General features: G+C 39.8%; 1 protein-coding gene across 1 annotated transcript in view; it reads left to right on the top strand.

Moving 5' to 3' along the window:
* The window catches only part of kirrel3l (kirre like nephrin family adhesion molecule 3, like), a 72,837-nt gene extending 64,080 nt beyond the window's left edge, over positions 1-8,757 (top strand). Inside the window, exons 11-15 of the mRNA XM_017719339.2 lie at positions 1,840-2,038; positions 4,306-4,410; positions 4,629-4,738; positions 5,375-5,464; positions 5,917-8,757. Of these exons, the coding sequence (XP_017574828.1) occupies positions 1,840-2,038; positions 4,306-4,410; positions 4,629-4,738; positions 5,375-5,464; positions 5,917-6,417 (1,005 nt within the window). The 3' untranslated portion in view covers positions 6,418-8,757. The remainder of the gene's footprint in view (positions 1-1,839; positions 2,039-4,305; positions 4,411-4,628; positions 4,739-5,374; positions 5,465-5,916) is intronic.
* The last annotated feature ends 9,224 nt before the right edge of the window (positions 8,758-17,981 follow it).

Genomic DNA, 17,981 nt, shown 5'->3' with positions numbered 1-17,981 from the left:
TACACCAGTCAGATTTCAATCTGACCAAGCGGAAACACATTTGCAGTGTAAATGTTAGCGGTTAAAATCGTATCAGGTTACAATCTAGATACATTTGATATGAAACAAGCAGATTTAAAAGGGGTCTTACACTCAGAACAGCATCATTTTTGACAAGCCTTTCCCCAAATACACACTTTTTCTTGTGTACATGTAAAACATACCTGAGGCTTATTAACACCCAACCAAGATCTTTTCTTACTTGATTCTCTCTCTCTCATTGTCACTGTCTCACACACACACACACACACACAGACAGACCCTGCTACAGGCTGCTCCTGTATCTCACCTTTCCCCTCCCCCACTCTATGTACACTTTAAACACCTCTTTCTATATCTCTCTCTGTGTCTGTCTCTCTCTCTGTTTCTCTCTCGCAATTAGCGCCCAGCTCTGGTGACCCCTTGTGACCCCCGCTGCATGAGCAAGGCCTTCACTGGATAATTAGGGTCTAAGGTGCAGATAGAAAGAGAGAGACAGAGAAACAGAGAGACAGCATAAGAGAGAGAGAGAAAAAACAGAAGAGGTGAAAGGATGAACGTTGGGCACATACAAGAACCAGATCAACAAGAGAGAAAGAGAGGGGAGAAAGTAAACAGGAATAGTCAGGGAGACTGAAAAAGAGAGAGAGAGCAAAAGAGAGGAAGAGAAAGAAGAAAAAGAATGTAAAAGGATAAACGAACAAGATTCACAGCAAGAAGAGCAAGAGAGAGAAAGAGTTGAGGAGAGAGGATAAACAAGAACGGAGAGAGGGGTGAGTGAGAGAGCGAGAAGGAGCAAGAGAGAGAGAGATGGGTGTTGTTGTCTGGTTGTTATATTGTTAGCTCACACCTCACCACCCCCTCTGTGATTCTACACTGACCTGCTGAAAAAGAGCAGCTTGCTCACCATCTCTTTCTCAACTGACATATTCCAGATCAGCCAAGACATGTTTGGTGTCTGAAGTTTGCTCCACTGGAGCTACGAGACTGTCTCAATTTCATCTGCACTTTTGTCCATGTTTATTGGTAACAGTATGTGATGTGGTGTCAGACACTACATAGGCAGGTCTATTTGAGACCATTTATTTGAGATTACTTAACTTGAAACAGTGTCTGATGGTTTAGGCATATATTTGGTGCAACTTTAATAAGCTTCAATTACTCGTTAGCTACATTCATCTCTTATCTTCAGTCCAGAACTAAAGCAAACCTCAGAAACCAAGCATGCCTTGGCTGATTAACTATATTTGCTGGAAACTTTTTGCTGAACTATAGTACTGCGTGAAAGTCTTAGGCACCCAAGGCACCATCTCTTTATTTGTGTAGTTTGTGTTTATTTGCTGAGAAAAGTGTTAATATTTGAATAAACAACATTTATAGAATATTAATTAATAATGATTATATATACAAATAAATTGTAATTTTATGGATGTTTAACCATTTTCAAACCTCTCCTCGAGGAAGCCCAGTATTACAGTATTATATGTAGTTAAAAAGCAGCTCCTGGCTTGACCAATCAGTGCTTCAGTAAATTGTGTTCATGATGTAACTGATAATATTAAAAAGTCTCTGGGGTGGCTGTGAAGGTGTCAAGGAAAAATATGGAACCAAGAAATTCTTGTTACTTTTTATTGTTTTTATGTTTATATGAATTATGAATATGACTTTATTCTAATGTATATTGTGATAAACTCACTGCTGAGGTCAATTGTTAAAAAAATTGCTTAGATGCCTAAAACCTTCACACAGTACTGTATTAATTTACAACACTGAATGCTCTGTGTCTGTGTGTATGTCTAAAACTCTTCTGTCCATTCTCAGATGTGGACATTCGGGGACATGAATTTGTCATCCGGCTCTTCTGGACGTTTCTCCGTTCAGACGGTCAACAGCGACCGTGGCGTGGTGTCTTCGCTCATCCTGTCCGAGACACTGGCTCAGGACTTCCAAATGCGATACAACTGCACGGCCTGGAACCGCTTTGGAACTGGCACAGTGCTGGTCACCCTCAAAGAGCAAGGTGGGATTTCTTCAACTGCTATAGTCTCTTCAGCTAAACTTATAGCTCCATTTCTTCATATTCAAACCACATGTGCACTGGCCACTATTATATATACCTACCTTATATCTACACTCATTGTCCAGTTCAGGTCCACATAGAACTTTGCAGTTCTGCGGATACAGATTGTAGTCCCTTTGTTTCTCTGCATAAATTGTTAGCAACTCTTTATCCAGTTTAGCAGTGGCCAAGACCCCCACAGGACCACCACAGATGAGGCATCATCATTCTACATTTATATTTCCAGCATTTCTCCAACTTACAATTTGAGCATTTTACACAGGTAAGCGAAGGTAATTTTAGGAGTCTTGCCCAAGGACTCTTATTGGTATAGTGTATTGCGCTTGCCCAAGTGAAGGACTGACCCTCAGTCTGCAGTGTAGAAGGTAGGTGTTACCCTCTACCTTATATCAACTACTGAAGTGGCTACAATCTGTATCAGTAGAACTGCAAAGTTATCTCTATGGTAAGTGGACCTGATAAAATGGACAAAGAGTGTAGATAGATGTATCAGCATTGGAACTCCAGATTCTTTGTTGGCATGTTGTGCAGAGTGGCTACTGGTGGCTAGCTAGCAATTAGCTTGATAAATGAAAGTTTTGCCAACTGATCAGACCTGTGAGCGGAAGTGTGTGCACATGGCGGTGCCGATAGCTAGTCAAATGAACAAAATTCCAATAGTGGCAACACCTCTTCTAAAGAGCTTCTGAAGCTGAGACTACACCTGCTTCAACTGGAGAGATGTGAGAGCTGAATTTAATCAAAAAAGTTACTAAGACAGATGTAAGGTTTTAAGGCTCCTTTTCTCTGATCAATATTCCACTTTCTCTTGAGTTAAGGGGAGAGTAAGAAAGGGTAAGGGATGAAACGACGCAACGATTTAAGACAGGCTTTTAAGCCAAAGTCTGGCTTTGGTCATTTGTAATGGGGGGATGCAAACGAAAGTAACTCTGAAGAGGGAGAAGGAAAATGCTAAAACATGCAACTGAAGAGGTACCAAGGGTTTTGTGATGAGATGAGTTTGCTCAGAATTTGGGGATAATGTAAGGGTTTCATTTAGTAGGTTTTGTCCTGTGAACTAAAGGGTCTTTTCTTGGCTTCCTTCTTATCCTAGATGAATCGTGACAGGTCCTTCTTCAGAGTCAGCGGCCAGCGCACAGGAAACTGGCTAAAGTAGACCCAAGAAAGAAAAGCCCTCCAGTAGTGCGCTTATCTTAATTATACACTGGCAAATCAATATCATTTAATCAGGAGATGGTGTACTTAATGAATACATCTGCCCCATAACACAGATATAGATTTTGAGCCTGAATCAATTAATTCAAGGGCCAATGGGTACCCCAGCGTATCGCTTGGCTGGGCCTTTGCTCGGCACACGTAGAGGCACTGGAGCCTGAATTTGCTTAAATAAGGTTGAGCGCTTGATAGTGGGAGCGGGCTTTTGTAGTGGGAGACACCGAAAATGAGGTCCTAGCCAGCAATTTGCATCAAGGCAGAAGAGGCTTGTCTCAGGAGAGGCAGGCAGCAGTGCTATCTCCCGCAATCTCTAATTAGATTAGTGTCAGCTGCCTCACTGCACGTCAGGCCTGGTTACCCCTCTTCCAGCCGAGATTAGAGCCAATCGTTGGGCCTTGGGACACCACACTGGATGATTTTCTATATGTGAAACCACGGCCGGAGATGTGGTTGAGGCGGATGGTTTTGAAGCGCACTCGGCAGTCCGCTCTCGATCCTCTAGAGAATATGGCAGGGCTTGCTAGATATTGCGCCCAAGCATCCGTAATGAGACAACAAGATCATTCTTAAATTTTTCAGCTTCATAAGCTCACCACTTGTAGTGTGACTGGGTTTAAGAAATCGTTAAAGCTTACAGGGAATAGCTTGGTGGAAAAACCTACAGCTACAATCATCTGAAATCTGGATAGTAAAATAATTATAAGTACAGTAAACTGTGGCTTCAGGGTGGCTGTTTTCAGCCATGCTAATATACCTTTTCCCATTTCAATAAAAAACAGTATATCATATGTGCTAGTTACTGCCTACATTAGCCTCGCTGTCAAAGTCTTGAATTTATGATTCTATGAAATACAGTTTGCCTCTTTGCGCTGTGCACATTGTGACTTGCCAGACATACTGACACAGCTGTCAAACACTCATAAATATTCCTCCTCTTGTATGTATTTATGATTGACGGTGTGATAAGTGTTGCAACTCCCTTCATGTTACAGAGGTTCTCCCCATGCTGATCATCATCGGTGCTTCAGTTGGAGGCGGCTGCGTCTTCATCGTCGTCATCACCCTGGTGTCTGTCTGCTGCCGCCACACAGCCAAAGGTGAGGTTGACGGTCAGGGGTTGGGGTGTGAGCACATTTTTGTATGCGAATTCAGAACACGAATGGGTGGCAATCAAACTGTCCAACTAGTAGAAGGTTAATTATAAGGGCAGCCAACTTTCCTGGCAAAGCACTGACCTCTGCCTCTCTGTGGAGGGCTTTGTGAAGTTGTTCTCCTCATTAATCTCTGTCCACTCTCTCCTTTGCTCTGCTCACAGGTAAAAAAGGGACACGTCTGTCCAAGAGCGACATCCGTGTGCAAATCGTGCACAGTGACCACAATGCTGCCCGTGGAAACGATGATGAGGAGGACGTGAAGGAGCCGATGGTGAGCATCTCTAAAATACCTTTAGATTACCCTCATTAACACAAAGGTGACAGGAAGGATTCTTTGTGCAATTCCATGGAAGAACCACTTTTGATTCCCAAGAGAACCTTTCAAATGGATCGTTCTTTAGATAACGTCTTTTGTAATGGAGACGTGTGAGTGTGAAAAACCTTTCTAAAGAGGCTTCACAAAATGAAGATTCAGGAACAACCTTCAAATTCTTTATAGTACATGAGGGTTTTTGAGCCTTTAAAGGTTCTTCACACTTACAGTTCTCTTTTTCAGGCAAGGCTCTTTAGGAAGCCCAAAGTGATTTTTATATGGCATCTCTGAAAGAACTACTTGCGGCATCTTTATTGTTAAGGATATAAATACACAGCTAAAGGAGAAAAAAAATAAAAAACAAAACATTGAAACTCAATAAAAATTGTAATTTCCTTCCAAAGTCATGAGAATATCATAAAACATTAGCCCATATAAAGACATTATCCAGCATTTGAGCTTTTTTAAGCTTTTTCATGCTTAGTCACACATGGAATAAGAACATCCTGAGCTTTTCGGAGCTCAGCTGGTTTGCAGTGTGAAAGTGCAGTCGCAGCAGTATGTAACCCAGGCGTGTGTGATTTTCTCTCTCAGGCTCCCAACAGCAGTGAGTCTCCAGGGACGTCCCGCACCGAGCACAGTGATCTACTAGAGGAGGAAGATGATGAGAGATCAGATATCAAGGTAATACTCTTTACAAAAATGAGAAGAGTAGTCAATAAATTTCATCAAATTCAGTGCAACATCTGTTAAAAATATGTACAACACTGAAAGCTGCAGATTATGAAAAAACTATTTTTACCCACTAGCCACTTAATGAAGTGCACCTACTTTATAGATCCACCATATACGTGTACAATCTGTTGTCATGGACAAGGTCATTCACCCTTTTTTCATGGCATGGCAATGGTGGCTGGCAATTTGTGTACAGCAAAAGATGGACTGCATTTAATAATTGTAAACTTTTAGATTGACCTTATATGATTATATATATATATATATATATATATATATATATATATATATATATATATATATATACTGAACATAACTGCCAGTGAGGTACAAGATTAGCATAGTTAAGAAACTGGTAACTACATGTATATAATATTGCTGCCCTCCCTCTCATCACCCAGGACCCTACTAATGGCTACTACAACGTTAGAGGCCATGAGGACCGCCACATCACCCGCACTGGCTTCTCCGAGTACGTCCCCAACTCTAGGCCGGTTTACACACCATCCCAGCTGCCCTCCCCGAGTCCACTGTATGGCCAGCAGGCCAATGCGCAGACCCGCATCTACGACTTCTCCAACCGATACGCCACTACTCCAGGAACACGCAGCACCTACGAGCAACAACCACAGCAGCAAACACAACAACAGCAAGCTACACCCACCATTTACCCACAAGAACCCATGTATTCAGGCTCCGGCTACCTTCCGTCCACCTATGGCCGTGCCTTCACCAGCTATGTCAAACCAGCCTCCTACGAGAAGGTGGATGGCTATGAGAACTCAGACGAGGCCAGCAAAGTCTCCAGCTCGTCCCGCTTCTCCTATGCATCCTCGCAGGTTTCCTCACAGCAGTCCGACTATGGACGCCCATCCCAGCAGCGCATGCAGACTCACGTGTGAACAAAGTACTGGAAAAGGAGACTTACCCATGGCATGGCACGCTCAACCAGAGAAGGCTCTGGAATTAGAATTGGAATTGGCTTGGAATTCTCTCTCCTCCAAACTCTTTTTCAGAAAGAAAGATTGGGTCGATTTGAATTGGGCAGTGAGGTCAAAAGCTGTCCCTTGGGTTTTTGTCACTTCTAACCTGAATGTGGATGTTGAAGGAAACTTTCTGAGAAAGTTTAGCTCTGTTGTGTTGTTCCGTCACCTCTTGACTGCATAAGCTAATTTAATTGTGTTTAGCCTTGTCTACTAGCTAAACTTACGGTGAAAACAAATTCCGTCCTTTGTGTTTCACTCGACTTGTTGCATTTACGTAAGGAGACACATAAGAATGCTACAAGCAATCCCTCTTCTGAATCTCAGAAGGGGTTGATGGTGTGATGGAACTAATGAAATGAACTGTTCACAGGAAAATGTGAAACTAACCTTTGTAAATGAGAACTTTGTGACATTACGCTGGACCACAATCAAAAAAGAAAAAGAAAAAAAGACAAAAAAGAGAACAGACTTACAATTTGCAACTTAAATAATCCAAAAAAATGGGCAAAAATGTCTTACTTGATGGCATGCTGAAGGAAATGTAAGCACATTTGTGTGTCCATGACATAAGGACTTCCCTCCAACAAAGGAATTCAAGGATAAACAGACCAGACAAGAAAGAACTAATGGTAGTTCGGGGTCTTTTTTTCAGAAGCCTTCCGTCTGCTGTTTGTGTCATGTTTGTGCTCTTGTGGGGCTATTTTTGAAAAATACAATGAACTTGCCGGATCAGCAGGATAAACGGCAATCCGAATGCAGTGAATAAAGGCTATGCGTGCAGCACTTTGGGTACATTTCTGTCACTTCGGTGGAACAAAGAGATTAACCTCAAATGAAGATGCAACCCAGACAACGAAAGAAGCGCCATTTTGTAACCATCGCCCAAAAACGGAGCTGCCCGTATGAAAATGGAGCATATTGCAATGTGTTGTGAGTATATTCCAAAATTGTATATAGACTATATTGGAATGTACTTTCAATGTATTACCTTTTTGTATGGGTGGGTTTGGGGTTCCTGCACAAGCTGGAATTATTGACTTCAAAGGTGCCTCTGCTGAGCCTAGTTGGTTGGTGGCAATCTGCGCTCTTAAAGACAAGGTGCCATGAAGGGTTCTTTGTGCTAAGCAGTATGAAAAGAGACTTGTGAGTTTGCGGGACCTTTTAAAGACTTAATGTAAGGGTTCTATACCAATTTAATGGTTCTTCCTAGAAACTTTACAATATGTGGAGGTTCTTCACACTCACTGCAAAACATGAAATCTTGTCAAGTGAAACGATCTTAAATCTAGTCAATATAACCAATATTTCCAATTTTGAGATTGATGTACACTTATTATAAGATTAGCTATCTTATTTATAGACATTGTTTATGTGTTTTGGTTAATTTTATCAAGTAAAATTATCTCACTATAATCACTGACAGATAATTTTACTGGTTTCACATTTCTTAAAACAAGCCCAATTTATTGCCAATGTAGTGAGATAATTTTACTTAATAAAATAACTTAAAGCAAGTAAGATGTGTCTAGAAATAAGTTAAATAATCTTAAAATAAGCTTACAGCAATCTGAACAGGAGAAATACTTGATTTACTGAGTATATTTAGGATCATTTTACATGACAAGATATTATTTTTTGTTCATGCTTTCATTAAAAGGTATTTTAGTGAACCAAAAGTGGCTCTTTTATGTTCGGGAGGTCCAGGACTGGAAGAATCCAGATCTAAGGCATAGTGCAATGGACCCTTTCTGGCACCTTTAAATTTAACAGTGTGACACAAACACAAAGCCTTGAGACAGTTTAGAACCTACTGTGTTTTTTATGGAAAGTGAAGCATGGGCTAAGTTAAGACCTTACAGACTTTGATGACACAATCAAGTATCTCCAAGATGTTTACAGATTTAAAAAAAAGAAGAAGTGAATTACAAAGCTACAGATAAACGAGTGTATAAATCCGGGGAAACCCCTCTTCCTCCTGTCTGTTGCATGCAGATGTGTCTATGTGAACGTACTTGAGCATTTCTTTCTGTGTCCATTCCCTGTGTGAGACATTGCTTTACCGCACCCTACACGATTTGGACCGTGGCAATCCACACGTCTGGGTTTTCTCCCGTACTGCCATTTTTTCTTCAGGCCTGAGTGGTTGGCTCTATTGGGGAAAAGAAAAAAGAAAAAAAAAAGAGAACAAATTTCACAAAGTGAACTGTGTCGAAAAACACAACATTGCTTGTCTTTATTTTTATACTTTATATAAGCCTTAATGTACAGCTTGTAAGCTGCTCTACTGTAAAGTACATTTATATTATAAATGCATAGAAATATATATCTGAATCTGAGTTTTATTTCCTCCACAATCTGTTCGCCCTTAGGCCTGAGTTTTCTTCATCGTTCTTGAGGAAGTTAGAGGACATGTTTTTTTTGTTTCTTCGAGACACAATGAATTGTCCTTTTCTTTCTTTTTTTTTTAAGATTATGTATTAAGGTTTTACTTGCTAAAATGTTGCTTGTAACTTTGTACACATATTTATATTTAAATAAAATCATTTCAAATAAAAAATAAATAAATTTTAAAAAAAGCAGACATGAATGTGGAGTTGAGTTGCCACGCGCCAGTGAATCTTGTCAGATGCCACATGGGAGCCGAGATAAACAATAATGGTGTAGCAGAGTTGATGAATACATAAATTAAAGGCTCTGCCTATGTTGATTCTCCAATCCCCACAGCGCCAGGCGTGGCTTTTAATAAAGATGGATGAGTTTCCACGGCCTCCCCGCTGTCTGTGAATCAAACAGAGCTGGCAGCGCACGTACTCTCTCAGCACGCCATGCTGGGGGCTGGGTGACATTCCTTCTCTCGCTCGCTCTCTTTCATCTTTTGCGCACTATTTCTCTTCATATCATATTTCCCTCTTTATCTTCTATCTCTCACACGGGCTTTCTTTCTCTCTCTGACTTTTATATACACTATTTCTTTCTTTCTCTCCCTTCTTCTGTTTCTCTTTTCTCTCTTCCTCTCGCTCGTCCTGTCCTCCTTTCCCTATCGCACTCTTTCTCTCCCTCTACCTCCCTTGTAATCTTGTTCTATCCTCTTTATCACTCTCTCTCATCCTACCCCTTTTTCTCTCTCACTCTTTCATACTTTCAGTCTTTCTTTCTTTCTTTCTTTCTTTCTTTGTCCATTCTCTTCTTTTTTTCTCCTGGTTCTCTCACAGTGTTGCTTTCTCTCTCTCTCTCTCTGTCACACAGAGCTCGCGCTATAAAGACTGAGATAGACACAAATCCACAGTCAGCATTTAGTGCTCAGAAAAGACCTCAGGCACACTTGGTTTGCGTCCATATTTCATTTAGCTGAACAGGCTTAAGTGAGCTCGATGAAATGAAGCGCACTCCTGTCAGCACCTCTCTACCAGCGCTTAAGCAGGTTCACACTTACATCTATCTACAGACCATGTAATTCACACTGTAAACACATGCAGCTAGCAGGTCTCTTGGGTCACCTTGGTGATGATGAGATGAATCTCATAGACTTTCACATCTGGCAATTTATAACTGCTCATTTTGGTTCTCGTATTCATCTGGCTGACTAGTCATCATTACTGGGAAGACACAAAAATGAAAACATTTTCTTCCAAATTATGAACAACTTTTGAGATTTATTTTTAATGATATACATAGTTGACAATGAGTTTTACACATACAAGAAATATCAGTGCTATGTTCTATTTGATATCACTTTTAATAGGGATATTCAAAATTGTTGCAAATGGATATACTGCATTTTTGAATGAAACTAAAAACTAAAATTTTCTTATACTTTAATCAGTTTTCAGTTTTCTTGCAGTCTTGAGTCAATTATTTAACTGCAAAAGCAAAAAATATCAAAAATATGGTGGCGAATTGTGACATTTAGAACTTACCCTGCATAAGCACTGACCATTGGTTGCCATGGATTCACTGATGCCAAGCACAAATCATGTGTTCCCACTACAATTAAAAATCCTGGTGATTTACTGTCTATTTGTGGTGAAAGCACCGCAGCCATTCTTACATCTCAAGTAGGAACAATTATCTAGGAGCCAAAAATGGAGCATACTGTTTCACAGTGGTGGAGATAAAGCACATACTACACTGAATCCTCAATTCCTAGTGCTATTTGCCACATCGCTTTGCTCCTTATTTGCATAAAGTTAAACCCCATTCAAATTTGTTGCATCACCAACTCTGCCCACTTTGCCTCACCAATGTTCACGTTGTCTCCTGTAGCCAGAAATCTAATTGAAAATAAATGACCTCTAGTCACCTTGTCGCATCGCATCGCTGTTGGTGTGAATGCAGGGTTAGGCTTCAGTTCAGGCCTCAGATATCAAAACTAAGTCCAAAAAAAAAAAAACGTAAAAAAAAACTCCTACACTAAGATTTTCTATTAGCATCCACATAGGATTTATTAGCAAATTAGCGCTGAACTAAAGATGGTGCACATTAACAGTTTTTGGCTGTTCTATACCGAACATTTAAAGCTTGTAACAGACATTCATTTACATGTTACTGCTGATGTTGTGGCTTTACGGTGAATCTTTTAGTAAAGATGCATAGGGCTGTTTGTTTTCCATGAACCTGTAACCTACAACTAATATTAACAGTTATATTCAGTTATCAAGAACTTCCATAACTTCTAGAGTAACATTTTACCTCATGAAATTGGTTCAACGTATTGTAAAATCATAACATGATTGGTTGATCCCTCTCTCAGTTCCTAATGATGTTGGTAGCTAATTTATTGTGTAAGGCCTTCTGTGCAGCTCCTGAAGTCCTAGTCAATGGGACAGTTGACTTGGTTGTATCTACCTGGACACCATGGAGAAAACAATCCTGGTAGAATAATATCCCACTGAACATTTCAAGAATTGAAATCTTTGGTTTTCAACCAACCATATTAAACACAAAACTGGCAAAAAAGCACATGGATGTATTTCTTAGCTCTCAGAGATCATTCGGCCTTCTCCAACAGCCCTGAGGGTTCTTCACACTGTCAAAACACCCAAAAGGTAGCAATAAAAGCAGATGTACAGTGTAAATATTTATAGCCTGGCAGCAGTAAGAACCTCCATATTTTAAGCTCATAAACGGTACTGTGAAGACTGTACACCGTCAACAGTAAAGATGACCACCTCATTCTTCAAGAAGAGAAAGACTAAACTTTTCCTTCTATGGTAACAAACCTCCTCTAGGCCTCCTGTACAGTTGGTTTCGTTACAACGCAGCATCAGCTCCGTCACCGTTTCTCCCCATATGTAGTGCCATACTTCGCTGCTGCTTCTCTGCACCAGTGGAGGCCTTAAATGAAGCTTGAATTTTTCGCTGCTACTTCAATGAGCATTTGGCTGCATTTGAGACTGCGTGAGGGGTTTGGTGCAGCAGCATCCAGAGCTCATCCAAAATCCATTCGAATAGAAGGACAGGCAGCAGCCTATGGCGTGCCTTCTTTAGAAATGCATGGTTTTCACTGTTACTTCAACAAGAAAATACATTAGCACAAAACAGCTGCTGCATGGGAAAAAAACAGAATCTTTATGCTAATATATCATGAATATTTTAGGAATAATATTTTTTTTCTAAGTATCTATACTTGTTTTTAGTAATGTCATCTTTTTAAGTGTTTTACTCCTTTGACAGACGAGGCTGAGGGATTCAATGCAGGGCTACACAGTATTACATAACATGATAAATAACACATTAAACTCTAGTTTTAGGCCTGAATGCCTCTTTGATGATAATATGATTTTAACCATGACCAAGGACTAACAGACAGGAGCTAACATGGACATGGACCAACAAGTTTTTGATTTCAGGTTGACTTTAAAAACATTCTAAGAATTCCAACATCTAAATACATTAAAAAGAGCAATGAGGCCTATTTCTATAATTTGCCGACTTTCTGGCTATTCGCATGGTCCAAATCTTGGCATAACCTTGGACTACTTTAACCTGACTTTCCTTAAGAAAAAAAAAAAAAACACTGCGAGCTCAGAAACTGCAGATAGTACTCATGTACCATGTAAGATTCCACAGCTATTAATCTTTTTTCTTGCTGCTAATGGGAAAATTCTGCCCATTGTGACTGTAATCAAAACGTATTCAGAGCCGAACAATGATGGCCAAGGCCGCCTCTAGTCACATTGCAGTTCACCGCAGCCCTGGTGCACATATAAAGGCTTTTTTTTATGGTGGATTAACGCTGTAATGCAGAAGCAGCGCGTCTAACATTAAATTAACTTTGACACGTTTTCAAACAGCTCATCTCATCTCTGTCAGTCCTGTCTCAGCTGTCACCCAGGGCAATGTCACACCTCATAAAGAATCGCGCAGCACGCTTTAACCATCGCTTCATAAGCACTGAGTAATTGTGTCATATGCTCCTGCCACAGTTTTAGTCATTTTCTTTATTTATTTAGATGGAAGGCTCGCTGTTTAATCCTGAAATTAAGCTCAATAACTTCTCCAGGAGGGGAGCTAACCCACATTGACTGGGATATTTATCCTTCTTGAGGAAATTGTCACTTTAGAAACAAGATCAGGCCTCATTTCAAAACATTCGCAGCAATCGGAGACAGACTACAGTGTTGGTTATAAGGCCCATGTCATGGAAAAAAAGAGAAGTTCTCTTTCTTTATTAATATAAACATTTGCTGTAGTTAGTTTTAAACTGTACCACATTTAGTAGTCTGTATAGTCTAGACACTCTCAGAAAAAAAAGGTACTAAACTGTCACTGGACCCCTCTTGGACCTTATCATCATGCTACTCAGATCAGTTATACAATACTCTGAAGTCTGTGACTGAGGTCTATACCTAGAACGAAAACAATATTCATACTTTTTTAGAGCAAAATATGCCAATAACTCGAAGGAAATCAGTTACACACTATTATTATATTATTATATAGTATTATATAGTATTTGTTCCACAGTGGCGTCATTTTTCTAAACCAGTGCAATAAATTAAAGCACTAAACATTTAGCAGTGACCACAGACTCAAAGGGCAGGAGCTGTGTCATTTTGGTAAGGGCGGAGATGGCATCTATTTATTCTCCATGATAAGCTGTGCCTGAACTCTGGACGCATTTGCTCTGAATGGTGTCAGAATGACAATTATTACAGAATGACCAGTGTGAATGCAAAGGCACTTCAATTTTTGGCAGATGGACTGCACTGGGAGGAAAAAAGGCCAGGGGGGAATTTCACAAAGCAGGACGTTCTCAGTTAGACAGATAATTAAAGAGACATTCTGGACAAAAATGTTTACTTTGTTTTCATGTATCATTCTGCAATGCAGTCTTGCATCCCTCTGACTTCTTGTTTTCAGAGATATCAGAATCAATGTTCTCTCACTACAGTACACGTGCACTACTCAAACACACTATACAATTCAGTGGCCCCCTGAGTCATATCACAAAAACATTTAGGAAGCAAACAGAAGCTGAGAACACATCAGCATTAAGGGAGAATGTGAAAAACACAAACATGAGAATGCAAATAAATGACCAGAAATGAAGCATTTAAAAAATGCTGCATTTGTAGGAAAAAAATCTCTTAAAGCAGCAAAACATTAAGCCAGGATGCAACAGCATTAACTGAACCAAAATACATTTTAAACATGCTGTATTTGAGGGTCACTCACACCAGAAATGCTCTCGGCCACTAGGGGTCGATGGTTTCCATATGTAGGATGTGTGCATATTCAAAGATCACTCAGACACATGGTCATCAGGAAAGCATTTGCGGTAAAATTAAAAAAAAAAAAAAGTCTCTTCAATTTAGTGTTTAATTAAAAACCTACATCTCTTGGTATTTATTTTGCTAACACTTCAATGTAGGGTACAGTTCATGAGGCTACATGACATCTACATTCGCTTGTTAAGACAACTGACATAACCCTACATAACTGTTTATAGATGCTGCAGGCGTCATTTGCTATAAAGGTTACGCTGGTCAATTTTGATCAACGTTAAGCAAAAGTAGCCTTTCTGGCAGATGGCGCCCATTGGAATAAACATTTATAAACATTTATGTAGGGGTATATCACTTGTCATGACAAGCTAATGTCATGTAGCCTTATGAACAGAACCCTACAGTGAAGTGTTGCCTTACTTTATTTAATTATTTATTTATTTTATCAGCGTCATTTTCTGATCTGATTATAAAGTAATATTCACGAGTTCTTCTATTACTGTTAAGCGTTATCACCTGCCTGCACGTTGAGCTGCCACTGGCATGAAAAGTGCTATATAAGTAAAGATTGTTGGGCCTCATTCACCAATGTCTTCCTAAATGTTTTCTTAAAGTAGTTCTTGAGAAAGGTCCTAAGACAAGGTCTACATCAGATTCCTAAACCGCACAACTGTTCACACCTTTAAGCTCTTCAGTGTGTGTCGATTCTGTTCTTAGCGAAGAACAAATTCCAAATAAGAAAACACTGGTGAAGAAGAAATGTATTCGTAAGAACAGCTGGAGAATGAGGCCCAATAATAATTTCTGTGCTGTGAATTTTTATCTTTTCTACAAATGCAATGTTTTTAACTTCTGGCTATGTATTTGTGTTCTCAGCTTACTTTTTTCCTAAATGTTGTTTTGATATGACTTAGTGGACCAGCCATTGGGAATCCCTGTGACAAGGACATCTTAATTGCTAGCAATAACATTAAATGTCTGGTTCACTTCAGCATTAGCAAGATAAAACAGGGCCAAACAAAGAGACAAAAATGCTTGCAGGTAAAAGTTCCTCCCTTCAAGATGCATCATCAGAATGTTTTTTTAGTGTAGCACTGCTGTAGGAGGCAAATGTATGTTCTTACAAGATGCACTTTTTCAGATTTTTCAATTTGATTGGAGTGCCTATTTAAGCTAAAAGGCAAAGAGAGAAGAGAAAAGAAAAGAAAAGAAAATCCGGGTCCGAGCCCCCATGAGCAAGCCAGTGGCGACGGTGGCAAGGAAAAACTCCCTAAAAGAGGAAGAAACCTTGAGAGGAACCAAGACTAAGAAGGGGAACCCATCCTCCTATGGTCGACACCGGATAGCAAACATTATTAGTATGAAGTATTATAGTAAAGTGGGAAAAGAAAGATCTGAGGTGAGGACTGCACAGCGCTGTACAGCAAGAAGCTCAGTGGTGGTCAAACCGGTCCAGAAGGCTGGAGCGGCACCAATCAAGGCAACAGCATCAGACGCACAGGATGGGCAGCTGATCAGCTCGGCAGAGAAAGGAAAGAAAAACACAGAGTCAGTTCTGTAAAGAGTGGCTGACCACAGATTACAGTAAAACAGAGCAGCAGAGACTCCAGCAGGTCTAGACCTGACAGGGAAGACTAATCACCAAAGGCTTGACTGTACAAGTAAGTTTTTAGCCTAGACTTAAAGACTGAGTCCCGAACATTAACAGGAAGATTATTCCAGAGCTGGGGGGCTTTGTATGAGAAAGCTCTCCCCCCTGATGTGACTATTAATTCTAGGTACGAGTAGTGAGCCAGTGCCTTGTGATCTAAGTAGGCGTGATGGTTCATAGCAGTAGAGAAGTTCACTCAGATACTGAGGGGCGAGTCCATTTAGAGCTTTGTAGGTCAGTAATAGAATTTTATAATCAATGCAAAATTTAACTGGTAACCAGTGTAGGGTTGATAAAACTGGGCTAATATGGTCGAACTTTCTGGTTCGTGTGAGGACTCTGGCTGCAGCGTTCTGAACTAGCTGAAGCATGTTGAGGCTTTTGCTGGGGCATCAAGACAGCAGGGCATTAAAGTAATCTAGCCTTGAAGTAATAAAAGCATGAACTAGTTTTTCTGCATCCTGTAGGGATAATGCATTTCTTAATTTAGCAATATTGTGGAGATGCAGGAAGGCTGTTCTAGTGATATTAGTTATATGTGTGTCGAAGGACAGATCAGCGTATTATCACGACACCAAGATTTTTAACAGATGAGCTTGATGCAACTGAGAAATTGTTAAGTGTTAAGTTAGACAGTTTGTTTCTAGCTGATTTTGAACCAAGAAGCAGGACCTCTGTTTTATCTGAGTTAAGTAGCAGAAAATTACTTGACATCCATCTTTTATGTCTTTGACACAGTCCTCAATCTTGCTAAGTTTAATTTTATCATCCGGTTTGCTTGATATATATAACTGAGTGTCATCGGCATAGCAGTGGAAATTTATGCCGTGTTTACTGATAATGGTGCCTAATGGTAGCATTTATATTGTGAATAATATATGTCCTAAAACAGAGCCTTGTGGAACACCATACATTACTTTTGCAAGAACAGATGATTCGCCCTTTACATTAACAAACTGATAGTGATCAGTGAGGTAGGACCTGAACCAGGAAAGAGCTGTTCCTGTTACCCCTACAAGGTTTTCTAGTCTATCTAGTAGGATAGAGTAGTCTATTGTGTCAAATGCTGCACTAAAGTCAAGGTGGACTAGCAAAGACACATTTCCTTGGTCCGTGAATAATAGAAGATCATTTATAATTTTTACTAATGCTGTTTCTGTACTATGATGTGGCCTAAAACCAGACTGAAATTTTTCATGTAGATTATTCCTATGCAAATAAGAGCTTAATTGTTTGGTTACCAATTTTTCCAGGATCTTAGATATAATGGGGAGATTTGAGATAGGTCTATAGTTTGATAGTTCACAGGGATCGAGGTTAGCTTTCTTAATCAGCGGTCTAACTACTGCAAGATGATGATTTGAGGATCCGTTACTATTGGATGATCCTCATTCCACATTGAAGTTATCCAGCTAAACTGAGCAATCCTGCTTTGTGAAACACCTCCAGATCGTGTATTAATCCCTTTTCACAGTAGCCATAAAATGCTGTTTTAGCCCCCCTTCAGTCCAGCCTTGAATTGAATACTTAAATCAAATTAGAATAAAAATATATATTTTAATTAGATTTCAAATTAAACTTATTTGATTACAAAAAACGGCTGAGTTTATTTTCATTCCGCTGAACCAACTAACCAACCAGCCAACCTCCCAACCACCCAGCTAAAAACCAGAGATGCAACTGAGCTACAGCATTGTGAATTTTATGAATTATACCGTAATCTTGTTTATCAGGAACAATAAAAAAAAAAAAAAGACTATTTTAGGACACATTGCAAAAACAATGAACTATTACATGATACAAAGAGTATTTGGAAACTTTCAACTGCTGGTGACAAACCATATACATAAAAATATTGCATGGCCAGATGGACGAGATGATGCTTTATTAGGCTGGGATGAAGGCTTAATTATTTAATTCCCATGCCTTTCCATGACATGGCCATGCAGTAAGATCTTGTCTCCAAGCCCAAGTCATCACCACGACTTGGCTCGTTCCCATGCCTTACTAATGTATATGGGATGCCACCAGCAGGGCTCTGTAGAAAAGCACTTTTAGCACAACATTAAACTGATAGTATTGCACTGATGGTAAACAGGTGT

The sequence above is a fragment of the Pygocentrus nattereri genome, chromosome 17 (genome assembly GCF_015220715.1).
Source record: "Pygocentrus nattereri isolate fPygNat1 chromosome 17, fPygNat1.pri, whole genome shotgun sequence".
In the NCBI taxonomy this organism is placed as follows: Eukaryota; Metazoa; Chordata; class Actinopteri; order Characiformes; family Serrasalmidae; genus Pygocentrus; species Pygocentrus nattereri.
This window is presented reverse-complemented; position numbering and strand designations above follow the sequence as displayed.